Raw genomic sequence first — 13,432 nt, forward strand, 5'->3', positions numbered from 1 at the left:
TCTCCTTAATAGCCTGACAGAAGAAAAGGCCCCCGGTACGTAAGGTTTTCCCTCTTTGTTGATGTGGTCAGATTATTATTGTTCATGCTTTGTTAATTGAACTTGTCAAGAGAGAATGGGACAGGCAGCTCTGGCTCGCTGAGTAGACACCTCCCGGGCTGCGAGGACGGCCCCGGGCGGGGATGGCGGGCCCGGGAACGCCCAGATGTTGGAGTCAGCATAGGTGCAGCGCTGGCCTCAGCCCTTAGTGGCGGAGAGCCTGGGGCGGCAGAGACTGGTGTCTCCCGGCTCTTGCAGTTCTGAGGCCTCTGGTTCAGGGCTTGGCATCTGGCTCAGCTCGGGGCAGCTGGGGACCCTGGTGGCTGCCTGATGGGGATGGTCAGGGCGCCATGCTCCCTGGGCCCTGGTAGCTTCAAGGTAGCCGTAGCTTGAAGACGAGAGAATGAACGTCCAGGTTCCCAAAGTGCCTGCGAGTGCCTGAAAACCAGCGGCTGCTTCACTTCTCTAGATAACACCTGTGGTGCTGGAGGACGGAGGCCGGTCCCCGAGGGTTGAGGGTCGGGATTGGGAGCTGCGGTGCCCAGCCCCACCCGCAGGAGCGATGCGTCTTGTCCTGCCCCGGCCGCCCTAACCACTGCCCCCACCCTTCTTTGACCTGACAGATGAGGACATGCGCTTGTGGTGCCCCTCGATGCAAGAGGTCACAGAGGTGGTCCACAGCCTGGGAACCCACGACCCCGCTCTGCCGCCCCCTGGGCCCTTTCCGCACAGTGGGAGGTGAGTGCTTCCCCTTCCTCGCTGCCCTTTCTCATGGACTCCACAGCTGCTGATCTCAGTTCAAACCCATCTAAGTGTATACGTTAAATATGCTCGGTACCAATTACACGTCAGGAAAAACCTTAAAAGACAAAACAAAATATTACCCCCAAAAGAGAGATTTTTCTAAATACATATTTGGCTAGGAAACACTAATTGAAGGTATTTCCTAATCTATGAATGTAGTACAACTGGCCGTTCGTTGTACAAAGCTCCATTTTCATTTTTGTTGGTGGTTTCCATCCTCTAGCTCAATGAGCATTTTACAAGTTAGAGAAAGGAAAGATTTCCTCTGATGATTATTGAAAATTATGTGCATTTCTTGGAAGTTAAAAAAAAAAAGTTACCAAGCTTGGGTTCTAGCCCAAACAGTGAAGCGCAGAAAATCTGAGGGAATTACAGAACAGCCGCACACAGGTAGGCACCTGTGAGTACAGGCACCACACCATGAGTGAGCGGCGTGTGAGCCGCCACACTCCCGGCCTCAAGGAGTCGGGAAGAACCAGCAAGGATGAGTCTTGCTGCTTTGGCTGACATTTGTTCCTGCCCCTTCCTGACTCACAGCCCTCACTGCCCCTCCTCTTCCAAGACATGTCCCAGTCTCTTTGGTCTAACTCCAAGCCTCTCCAGCACATTCCCTAACATCAGCTCATGGCGGTCCTCGATTCTGTTTTGTGGGTGCCCCCTTTGTGCACTGGGCTGGGGGGTGCCGTGGAGGGGTGGGCAGTGATGCTAATCTGTCCCTGCCATCCAGGAACAAAGCCATACAACACATAAATGACTGTTGCTGGGTGGATGGTGACTAGGTCTGGGTTGTAAAGCTGTCACATGTCATACGCTTGTTCTGCAACTAATAGCTCATCCAAACTCTTTTCTTGAGAGTTCTCTGAGAAGTTGGCATGAGAGAGAACTGCGTATTTAGAACCCCGGACAGGCTGTTCCTGGGGAGCCCCCTGCATCCTGCTGACAATCCCTGTGGTGGGCAGATGTTCCTCCAGGGAAGGCCAAGGCTTTCTTAAGAACCTGTTCCACGGCTGTTTAGTAATTGTCTGCCAAACCAGACCAGACCAAACCACACTCGCTCTGCTATAAATACCCCGTGCGAGTGCCAGCCTGCCGTGCTCCCACCCCCTCTTCCCGTGGAGCTCGTATCTGGTGTAATCAGCCACCCGCCTCTCCTCCAGCACGGAGCTTCAGTCATCCCACCTTCCTGGAGGAGCTGGGGAGACCATTACACTCAGAAAACAAATGCATATAAGGGGGAGGGCCTGGGGGGCCTGTGGGATTCAGAAGAGCCACCTCTAACTATTGGGATGAGCACCCAGGCCCACTTGGAAAGTGGGAGGTGGCACTGGAGGCTTACAACCTCCTAGTTCACTCTGCACTTTGCAAAGAGCCCCTCCCGCCACCCCTGCCCACTTCTGCCTTCCCCCAGGGTTTGAAGGCTTCCTGCCCCTTAGGCTTCAGGACAAATCTACCAGCTCTGGAGTCCACAGGGGCAAGTTTAAATTTAAATTTAAACCAAAGTTTAAATGCGTCATCTCCAGTACTTGAGAAGACAAACCCCAGCGTGCAGACTACCGGCTTTACCTGGTACGGTGCGGGTTAGCCCCCTGTAAGAGCAAGGCAGGGCTGCATCGTCCTCGGGGCAGGCCCAGAGCACTGCCAGAGCTGCAAGGTGGCATTTTGACACCCCTGCCTCTTTTCTTGGGCCCCCCGACCTGGGGCTGGCTGCTGGCACCGTTTCCCCGAGGAGGATTAAAAACTGGCCCAGAGGACTGGGCTGACGGCCGCAGGGGTGACTTCCTCATTGCAGCTCTGTAAGAGAGGGCCAGGACCACCGGCCAGGCCACTCAGTCTAGGGAGGTTCTCCTGCCTGAACCCAGCCTCCTTTTGAGAAGCAAACAGATGGGTCCTGGAGACCCTCCCATGAGCTCCCTGGGGTAGAGGGTGGTGAGGATGCCCAGACGGGTTTCCTGCGTTGCTGGCTGGTCCTGTGCCTGGGGAAGCTCTGGGTGTCGTGGGGTTGAAAGATGACTCCTCTAGAGTATTCAGGGCATACCAAGAAGGTTCCGGCATTTCTTCCACCAAAAGTGTGGCGTCCTTCATGGATACATGAGCCGCAGGAGAATCTTCAGGGCAGGCTGCCTTCTCCCCACCATCATCCTCATCCTCAGATGCCAGTTGGTTCTACATCATGTGCTTCTCTGTTGACCTCCAGGGATGTCCCCACCTAGGGCTCCCCTGGCCGAGCAGATGCCTTGGGGCTCCTCTGGGGCACCCACAAGCCTCGCAGTGGCCAAGATTGGAGATGAGGGGCTGAGATGTCCCTGCATGTGGGCACATGCCTGGACTGTCTTTCTAGTTGCTAGGAGAAAGATAGGTCTTTCACTGCTTGTTCCTAATCTCAGATTTCCTTGAAACTCATCACCATCTCATTGAATGCTTCAAGATTTTCTTTCAGAATGAAACAACTCTAGAGGGGAGGGTATTGCTCAGTGGGAGCACATGCTTAGCATGCGTGAGGTCCTAGGTTCAATCCCCAGTACCCTCATTAAGAAATAAAATAGATAAACTTAATTACCTCTCTCTGCCGCAACAAAATTTAAAACAAACCGAAAACGAATGAAACAGCCCTGCTACTGCTGGACCATGCGGATTGTCTCATGTCCACCTTATTGCAGATAGAGTAGCTCTCTGTGCAGGGGTCAGGCTCGGGACGGAGAAGTCAGGAGGACATTTTTGGGGCAGGAAGGGCAGGGGGCGGGACTGGATGGGAAGCAGGAGAGAGCTCCAGCATCCTCAGAGGGGCTCGTGCCACATGGCTGCACACTCTTCATCAGGTACCCCCAGTCTCACCTGGAGAGGAGGGCGGGCCTTGGGTAGCAACGGCTGGTCTTCCAAGGCTGCTCCCTGATCATAAAACCCAGACAAGGAGCCCTGGTCAGATCACAGGGCTGGCCGCTAAAAACTAGCCACCCGCTGCTGTTGCCTGGTGCCAGAAGCCTTGGTCTACTTGGCTTTCTGAAACAGTAGCCTGGAGCAGAGGCCGGAGGGGTAAATAAGTGACAATTAATCCACCCAGAGGGCATGGATGTCAAGTGTGGGGGCGGGTGGTAACTGGCTGCCTTGGGACAGTGTAATTCGATCCAGGTAAAATTTGCTCCTCCCTCCCTTTCCATTAGCTCAGTACAGACCCCTTCGTTGCATTGACCTCGGTCATGATCACATGGTCGCATTGAGCAGGTCTGGTTTGGTGCAGCAGTACAGGCCTGAGGAGGGCACCTGCTCACAGCCAATGTGGTGGGGCCGGGCCGCCGGGCTCCTGGTCACCGTGGCGGCGGTGCGCGGCGGTTTTCTTACCTCCCTCCCACTGTTTTCAAACAGTAATAGGGGAAAACACATATAGAAACTGAGGTAGAGGTCAGTAACATGCTCCTCTGAAGAGTGCAGAATGGTGTCATTTCAACCCAAAGTCCAGCTCTGGGATGCTGGCCACAGGCTGTGAGCTCTAACCTGGCCAGCAGGGATGGGGCAGAGTGAAGCTGTTTTGCTAGTAGAGTCCAGTGGTGGGACTGTCAGCTTGCTCTTAGCCTGCTGAGTCAGGAGAGGACTGGGGTGATTAGGCTGTGAATTCCTCTTCCTCATGTCGGAGGCCTGGGGATCAGCTGAGGCTGCATCCCAGAATAGCAGTCACAGACACTGACATTTCATTAAATGGTTCCTCAGAAAGGCAGGGAATGAGGACCCATTCCATTGCCTGCGGATACCAGCAGAGGGGGCGCAGGGAAGTGCACGGCGCGGATGGGAGGGGAGGCTGTGTGTGCTCTCCACTTGGGAAGGTTGGCATTCCTTCCACGGAGGAGAGGCCTCTTGTCACAGCCATGCTTCCCCTCCCCAGCTCACATCTTCTACACACCTCCTCCAGCCGGCAGCACCAGTCTGTCTGAAAGCCCATTCTTCTTGGGCAGGGTCACGAAGTCAGCTATGTGGCTGCTCCCACCCTTTGGGAAACCTGAAGGCATTCCCACCCATGCTGCGTGCCCGGCGCGCGCTCACAGACTGGTACACACCGGGACTCCCTCCGCTTACTGACACGGGGCGGCGTGTGCCCTGATGCTCAAATCTGAAAGAATGGCTGAGCCCAGTCTCGCCCTGCCCCCATCAACTTCGGTTTGTTGACACCAACTTTCAGGGCACCTAGAGATGGGTTTCTTTTTTTCCCCTCTGAGAAGCAGCACCAGCGCCAAGAAGAGCAGACTTCCCCAGCTGGTGGTGTAGCCGGGATGGCTGCATCCGAGTGTCTTATTGTTGACAGTGTGGTTGTCATTATCAGTGTCTTCGTTTATAGAGTCCACTGTTATTGGGAACTCCGAGATAGTTAGTAAGAGTGGAGGAGCGGAAGCGACAGCAAAGGGAGCCTGGTCATATATTCACCTCACTTACTTGAAATTAGCAGTATACACGGGGCCAGAGAAAGAGCCTCACTGAGTAAGGGCACCGCCGCTCCAGGGAGCATGTGCCTGGGGAGCTTGTGCAGAGGGTGGTGTGACTCTGCTGTCCACTAACGCCCCTCTCACTGTGAGGCCCTCGCCACCCTGAGTGTGATGCTGGTCTTTAAAGAGGGTATTTTAAACGTGACCCTGGCCTCTAACTTCATCCAGGTTGTTTTCCCCAGGGGAAACTGGCCGTGCTCGGCTTGTCTGTGGGCAGCATGGTAATGGAACACGTTTGGAGGTGTTTCTGAGGATCACGTTTACTGTGATTTTCACCTGACTTGCACACGTGGGAAGCTATGCTGATGTAAGCTACAACACAGCGTGCTTCCTGCTGCATGCCCAGGCTCACCATACCCGGGTGGACCAAGAATTCTTTTGAGGAAGACGTTTTTGGGGGCAACGGAATATGATTTTCTGGTTTCCAAGTATAGGAATAGCGATGTTGGGGAGCCAGCCCCCAAGAGGCCCCTGTGACCCCCATCTACTGGCATTTGTCCCCTCATGCAGCCCTCTCCCACCAAGTCAGGCTGGCCCATGTGGCCAGTGGAAATCAGCAGAAGTGATGTCACTTCCAAGGTTAGGTTATAAAAGGCTGTAGCTTCTGTCTGGGGCATTTCCCCTCTCTCAAGTCACTCTCTTTAGGGGACGCCAGGGCAAGTGGAGGTGCCCTGTGGAGAGGCCTGCGTGGCAGGAACCAAGGCCTATGACCACGTGAGTGAGCTTGGAAGCAGCTCCTCTGGCCCTGTCAAGCCTGAGATGACAGCAGCCCCCATCCCCAACATCTCGGGGGGAGCCTGAGCCAGAGCCCCCCAGCTCAGCTGTCCCTGGATCCTGACCCTCAGAAACCACACCAGATAATGCATATTTTTGTTTTTAAGCTGCATTTGGGGCTCATTTGTCACGCAGCAGGAGAGGACAAGCACACGCAGGGCATCAGGCTCTGAACGGATCTCTTTAGGCCTCCTTCTCTCCCTCAGTTCTCCCCTTGTGCCCGCCTCCTCCTGTCTCCCTTCCTTTGTTTGTTTTTTTTTTTTAATTTATTTATTTTACTTTTTGAGGGGGAGGTACTGGGCATTGAACCGAGGACTTCTTGCATGCTAAGCATGTGCTCTATCACCTGAGCTGTACCCTCCCCCTCCTTCCTTTGTTTTTGTCTCACCTTAGCATGCTTAAAAGTGCGGCCAGCCCACGCTGGAGTGAGCAGCAGGACACCCCCCGGGAGGCTGCTTTGGACATTAGCCTGAGCTGCATCTGTAAGGTGAGCCACCCCCGTCCCTCTGCTGTCAGACCTGTTCAGCCTTTTAATTCAGCAAGTACCATCGAGCACCCCCAGTGCCCAGCACCGCCGCAGGCCCCGTGCTGGCTGCCAGGACCCAGGCTGTAGAAGCTCACACCCTCCACCCCCAGGCCGGCCCATGATGACCCAAGGGGGCGAGTCCAGGCCTCACTTTTCTCAGCTCCTTCCCAGCATGGCCGAGGGCCACAGTGCCAAGGCGGCTGCCTCTGCCCAGCCTTCTCTCTGCTCTCCAGTTCCTCACGCTGTGCGCCCTGGCCCAGCCGGGGACCTACACTGACCGCCACCTCTTGGGCCTAATGGAGCTGCTGTGCCGGGCTGGCCTGGACGTGGGGCTCCGCCTGCTGCCCAAGACTGACCTCCAGCAGCTTCTGCTCCTGCTCCTGGAGAACATCCGAGAGTGGCCGGGGAAGGTACGGCAGACCCAGAGCCAGAGCCCAAGCCCCCGCCTCACCTGTGAGGTCCCGCGCGCTCTCATGTGGCCCCCAGGGCACCTCGGAGGTGCCTCCCTTACCTGGCCTCCACACCGACCCTCTCACTCTCTGGGCCTCCCTCGAGGGGGCTGGTGGGGAGGGCAGGGTGGAAGGCACCCCCCGCCCTCCCTGTATCCCACCTTAATGCTCGCCGGCCCCACAGCTCCGGCACCTGTGCTGCACCCTGAGCCAGGCATCTGATCACCACCACAACCTGCTGGCCCTCGTGCAGCTCTTCCTGGACGTGACCTCCCGGAGCAGGTGGGTGCACCTCCCTGCTGCCCCTGGCCCCTGCAACAGGGTGGGGTGTGGGGATCCACAATCCGCCCCATTAGTCCCAGCAAACCTCCCCCTCCCGCCCAATCTCCAAAACCCAGGAGAGAGAACTAAAAATACCGCTCACTAATAAGTTCATTACAAACAGAAAAGAGCCTAATTTTCTTCACATGGTCTTATTAGCAAAACAATTGCCTTGTACAATGAGCTGCAGACTTGCAGCATCCTGGCCCTCCTTTACTGCTCCCTCCCGTCTTTGGTGGAGGGAGGGTTCCCTCTTGACGTTCAGACCTCAGCTGCACTGTGTCCCCAGTCACCACCCCCTCCCACCCCTCTCCCAAACTCTCCATTCATCATTCTCTTTTATTTTCTGTGCAACATTGATCTCTGCCAGAAATTATCTTACTGTTTGTTCCTTGTTCAGGGCTCCCTCTCCTCGTCACCTCCAGGAGAGCAGGTCTCTTACTGGGGTCATTGCCATCCAGAGCAGGGCCTGGCATGCTGTTGGCGCTTTGTAAATTCTTTTCGAATGAACGAAAGAGGTGAATAAACAAAACTCAGCTCATGGGGAGAGTCGGACAAAAGTCGCTGGACCCGCCTCAGTCTCTTGCCCTCTCTCCTTCCTTCTCCCACCTGAGGCCTCAGCTGCGGGGGTTCCTTGCCCTTCCCAGCGAGAACCATTCCCCGCGTCCTCTCCAGCCAACGCTTTGCAGCTCTTCCCGCCTAGAATGACACCCCTTCCCACCCTTCTGACCGGGCCTGTCCTGGGCCTTCTCCAGGAACTGCTCAGCCTTCACAAGCACCCAACGGCCACACTGCGGCCATCCCAGAGACCCTGCCCAGGGACGGCTTCTGGGAGCAGCTTGGAGTTCCCTTCAGACTCACATCCTTAGCCATCATCTGGGCTCCAATTCATTCCTAAAATGGGAAGCTCGATCTCTTTTCTCTGAATCTGGTTGAAAGCAAGGAGGCCTTCCCACAGTCCTGAAAGGGAAGTTTTTGCTCTATATTGGGAAGAACTGGGCTTCTAGAAGCTCTGTCTGAGACCTGTAGATGATGCACAAGTCACAAGTTGCAGTGCTGGGGCTCGCCCACCCCCAGCTCATCCCTGCTCACCCCTAAATCGTGTCCATTCTGCCTTCTAAATCTGAAATCCTTGCTTCTAGTTGCCTTTCTGTGGCAGCTTCTTGAAATGAAAGCAGGGGCCTTGTCTGGGTCGCTTTAAATTGGCCAGCTTCTTCCCACCCCTCCTTTCATTTTAGCATCTGGACGGTGGCAGTGGCATTCTGTCCCTGCCTCCTCCTCCAGAGGCTGACTGCTCTGCCCTGCCCGCTCCCGTCACCTGCACAGCCAAGTGCAGTTGCTTTAGCCTGGCCTCCAAAGCTCCAGTTTCCCACTCGCTGCAACCAGGCCACGTGATTCGTATTTGTTTTTCCCATATGTATGTATTGTATATGTATCTCATGTACTTACGTATACATACGTGACATCCATATGTACACTACGTAAATGTATCTGTGTAAGGCAGACCTCATATTATTGTGCTTCTTTGCTTTATTGCACTTGACAAATACTACGTTTTGAACAAATCAAAGCTTCGTGGCAACCCTGCATCAAGCAAGTCTGTCGGCACCATTTTTCCAACAGCATTTGCTCACTTTTGTGTCTCCGTGTCACATTTTGGTAATTCTTGCAATATTTCAAACTTTCTCATCATCATTATATTTGTGATGGTGATCTGTGATCAGTGATCTCTGATGTTACTGTTGCAAAAAGATTAGGACTTGCTGAAGGCTCTGATCACGATTAGCACTTTTTAGGAATAAAGTATTTTTTAATTAAGGTATGTACATGGTTTTTTCAGACATAATACTGCTGCACACTTAATAGACTACAGTAGAGCATAAACGCTACTTTTATATTCACTGGGAAATCAACAAATTCACGTGACTTGCTTTATTGTAATATGTATTTTATTGTGGTGGTCTGGAACCAAGCCTGCAGTCTGTCTGAGAAGTGCCTGCACGTGTGTGTGTGTGTGTGTGTGTGTGTGTGTGTGTGTGTTGGACCTCTTTCTGTAGCTGCAGCTAGTTTGTGTGCAAGTCCCCTGTTAGGGATATTTGTCCAATATACATTTGGACATCTTTGTGCATCTGTGCAAATATTTCTATAGGGTAAATTCTTTGAAATTGCCACCCTAAAGTACATATATTTAAAATTTGGCCTCCAAAAAAGAAGCAGTACCAATTAATAATACCACCAAATAGACGTGAAAATGCCTGTTTGTCCACACTGTCATTAACACTGTGTGTTCTGTTCTGCTTTTAAGTTTCAGTTAATCTGGTAACTGAAGAGCCTCATCCAGTGAGTGTAATTTTCATTTCCCTAATTGCCAGTGAGGTTGAGAATCTTTTCATACGTTTATTGGACTTTTGTGTTTCTCTTAGTATAAATTATCTCTTGATGGTCCTCGCCCAGTTTTCTATCAGGTAATTTATTTTCTTCTTAATTACATTGATTTTCAAGTTGCTTAGCATATATGTTTCAGACACCGTATTTTCCCCTAAGGCGGTAAGTTGTCCTTTGTAAGCCTTTGTTTATGTCTTTCCATGAACCTTTTTTTTTTCACTTTTTCAATAAACTTTCAAAATAAACTTAATTTCAGAATAAATTTAGATTTAGTGAAAAGTTTATGTGGATAGTACAGAGAGTTTATTGTAACTGAATCTTCGTGTCTTGAAAAAGAAGGCTTTCCCCACCCTAAAAACATAAAAATATTGTGTTCTATTTTCTTTCAGTACTTATATAACTTTGTTTCTATTGGCTCTTCATCCCATCTGGAATCTATTTTTTGTAGGTCTGAGACAGGGATCTAACTTGATTTTTCCACCCCCAAAGAGCCAGTGACCCAACACCAATTTTTTTTTGTCTTACTAATCCATTCTTTCCCAGCTGATTTGTTACTACCTTCATCATATCCTAACTTCGTGACATTGTTCATCTGTTAGCCAAACTGTGATCCCGAGAATCAGTGTCTTTCAGAGAGTGTCATTTTGCAGCTCCGGGGCCCTTGGTAAGCGTACCTTAAATGCTCCTGGTGAAAACTGTGGTGGCGCAGCCTCACTTGCTTTCAGACAGACACATCCACCAGGGTCAGACCCCCTGCCGAGAGGTCATCGGGTGGGTGTTACGTAAGCATTTATTTAGACATTTTACTTCTTTTTCTAAACAGATAAAGCAGTCAAATACAACAAAATCCAAAAGGCACCTAGGAGTGCGGCTCCTCCTCCCCCTGCGCCTGTGCCACGGAGCCTGTCCCCACTCCCCCTCTGCGTGGACTTCACTGTCTCCTCCCCGCCCCTCTTTCCCCTTCAGTGTAGGTTCTGGCAGCCGGTCCACGAGGATCAGAAAGGGCTCCTCGGCCTTTCTCCCAGCTGCACTGTAGGCGCTGTGGTCTCTGGTTAGCCCCCTCCTCCCTCCTTGTGGTGCTGATGCTGGAGGAGCCTGCCGGTGGCCTTGTTCTCCCATTGCTGGGGGCTGCCCTACTGGGCTCAGTGCCCAGACGGACCCCAGGAAGGAGGGCGTATTGTTGTCCCGTGGGCTGTCACTTTCTTCGTCTACTGACTGGCAAAGCACAAAGCGAGAACCCCCACTAACATGTGCGTGACACACGCCGCTCCCCCCCCCACCCCCTCTCCTTGTTGACCAAGACTTCAAGGGATGCGCTGTAAATTTAAGGCAACGTTGAGCTTAACTGTGAAAAATGAAAATACAGACTAGAGCAAACCACCGGAAGCAGGGCTGATGGAAAGAAGAGGTTCTCAAAGGAAAGTCTGTCTTGGGACCCCCGCCCCTCTGGGGTGGCTCCAGGGAGCTGCGTAAAGACCCAGCTCTGTCCAGGGTCTCCAGCTGGGTCCCAGCAAGCCTCCGCAGCCAGCATGCCCAGGAGCCCTGTTGGGAGGGAGCCAGTCCACTAAAAGCTGATGTTCCCAGGCTCTGGGATCCTCCTTCACCACCTTTTCAACATCTGTCCCCTCTTCTTAGAGAAGCCTCTTCCCCTCCCCTCCTCACCCCCCAAAATTAGGATCAGATGAGGCATCTCTTCTTCCAAGAAACCTCCTGACGCAGAGCCCTGGGTTTTGGTGCCCTTCGCCGACCCCTTGGGCTGTGAGCCTCGTGAGGACAAGCAGCGCTGTGGCTTTGCTCTCTGGGTCCTTGGACCCTGGCACGGAGGAGGAGGGCCTCAAGGAGCCTGCTTGTGGAGTGGTTGCTTCTGGAGGGCAGATTTCAGAAAGCAGAGAGAGAGAGAAGTTTTTAGTAGTAGATTCCAAGAAGGAAGATGGTTCAGGTGGGCTGGGAGAGCCTGCGGTACAACTTGGAACATGGACTGCAAGTAGACCCGGTGCGGGGAAAAGCAGGAAGTGTCTAGAGGCGGCAGGGGCTGCACCCGGAGCTCCTGCCTGGTCTCCAGTTTTTAAAGATGTGGAAGATGGAAAGAAGGGGACACGAGCAAGGCAAATAGACAAATCGCACGGACCAGGGACTGTACTGTTGGGAAAAGCAAAGGCCCATAGAAGGGGGTCCTGTGTGGGTGTTTTTGCCGCAAGGAGTGAGTGCTGTTCTGCGCTGACAGGGAAACACTGATGAAGAGGGAACAACATCACGTGATTCCTATTTTGCTTTTGTCTTCTTTGTCGAGGAGCATAATTTTTCATCTGGACTCAAATATTGATCAGAGGGGATTGCAGCCTAAGATAGTGGAGGAGACAGTATGACGGCGCCTAGCTATGTGGAATGCGTTTCCAACCTTGCCAGTGCATGGATGGCCCACGTCAGTCCTGGGCGATGTGCTGGTGGGGCGCCCTGACCCCGCAGAGACCTCTGGAGGTGGGAGAGCCCCTGGGAAATGGAGAGGGAGGGTGTAGAAGGTGCTTTCTTCACTCAGCACTGTGGACTTGATGTATCCCTCAGCAGAACTCCCCAGGGGATAGTTTGCAAGCACATACATAGAAAAGGAAGCACTGCTTTCTAGGATTCCTAAGAATAAATCATACCAGACTAGCCTCATTTAGTTTTTGACAGGCTAACCAGAATAGTACTCTGGAGAGGACTGTCTAGGTTTTTGTAAGGCATTTTATGGAGATGATCACTGTGTCTTGTGGACAACTTAAGAAATGTGGGCTGAGTGATATAGAATTAGATGGGCTTGTCATCAGAAGGTGCTGCTGGCCGGCCATCAGAGTCCACCTGGAGGGCAGGCCCTGGCGGCCACCCAGACTTCCTTCTCCATTGATGCGTTGGCCAGGGCAAACCCCATGTCTTGACAAGACCATTAATAGAACAACGGTCAGGTTCGCATATGACATGAACGCAACTGACAGCAAATTGAAGATCCCAGAAGATCTCAATAGACCATAATGATGGGCTGAGTGGGAGAGATCCAGTCACACCATTCAGAGCAGGATCTGGGTAACGGGATTTGATAGTAAGATGTGTGAACTAGACTTTGGGCTCAATCTGTCAACTGCAGAGCCTTGTGGGGCTGCCCTGAAGATGAGCTTTGGCTTCAGCTCTGAGTGCCTCACTTCACAGCAGAGTTGACAACCCTGAGGGCCTTTGGAGGACCCAACCTGGAATGTCAGAAAGATCTGAAAATAGAAGAGTGTGGCTGTTGCCCTGGGGAAGGGGCCACCATGGGAAGTATGATGAATTCCTTCAAGTATGCAGAGGCCCTAATTGAACAGATGGATACACAGGTTCTAGAACATGAGACCAGGTGACTTAAGGTGTTTTAAGCCTGAGGGTCTATGGGTTTTACCATAATACCAAGAGAGGGAGGGAGAAGGATGGGAGTGGGGCTATGATTGTCCATATGAACTTTACTTACTAAGTGGTAGTAACCTATATATTTAGTCATAATACGCCCGCAGGAAAGGACACACGAGAGGCGGGCACGTTGTGCACTTTGTGCACTTTGCCAGCCGTCTGTGTGACCACCACTCTATCACTGGAGAGAACGTCACTTGCTCCCCAGAAGCCCCCTGGGGCCACTCCCAGGCACTCCTTCTGCCAAG

At 52.6% G+C, this 13,432-nt stretch overlaps 1 protein-coding gene across 2 annotated transcripts in view; it reads left to right on the forward strand.

The window, feature by feature from the left end:
- LOC105093685 (protein FAM178B) overlaps positions 1-13,432 on the forward strand; it is a 65,631-nt gene that overhangs the window by 25,500 nt on the left and 26,699 nt on the right. For both annotated transcript variants that reach the window (XM_064481889.1, XM_064481888.1), the window contains 4 exons: positions 663-777; positions 6,480-6,573; positions 6,846-7,022; positions 7,246-7,343. In XM_064481889.1, the coding sequence (XP_064337959.1) occupies positions 663-777; positions 6,480-6,573; positions 6,846-7,022; positions 7,246-7,343 (484 nt within the window). The remainder of the gene's footprint in view (positions 1-662; positions 778-6,479; positions 6,574-6,845; positions 7,023-7,245; positions 7,344-13,432) is intronic.

This window comes from Camelus dromedarius, chromosome 33 (genome assembly GCF_036321535.1).
Source record: "Camelus dromedarius isolate mCamDro1 chromosome 33, mCamDro1.pat, whole genome shotgun sequence".
Taxonomy (NCBI): Eukaryota; Metazoa; Chordata; class Mammalia; order Artiodactyla; family Camelidae; genus Camelus; species Camelus dromedarius.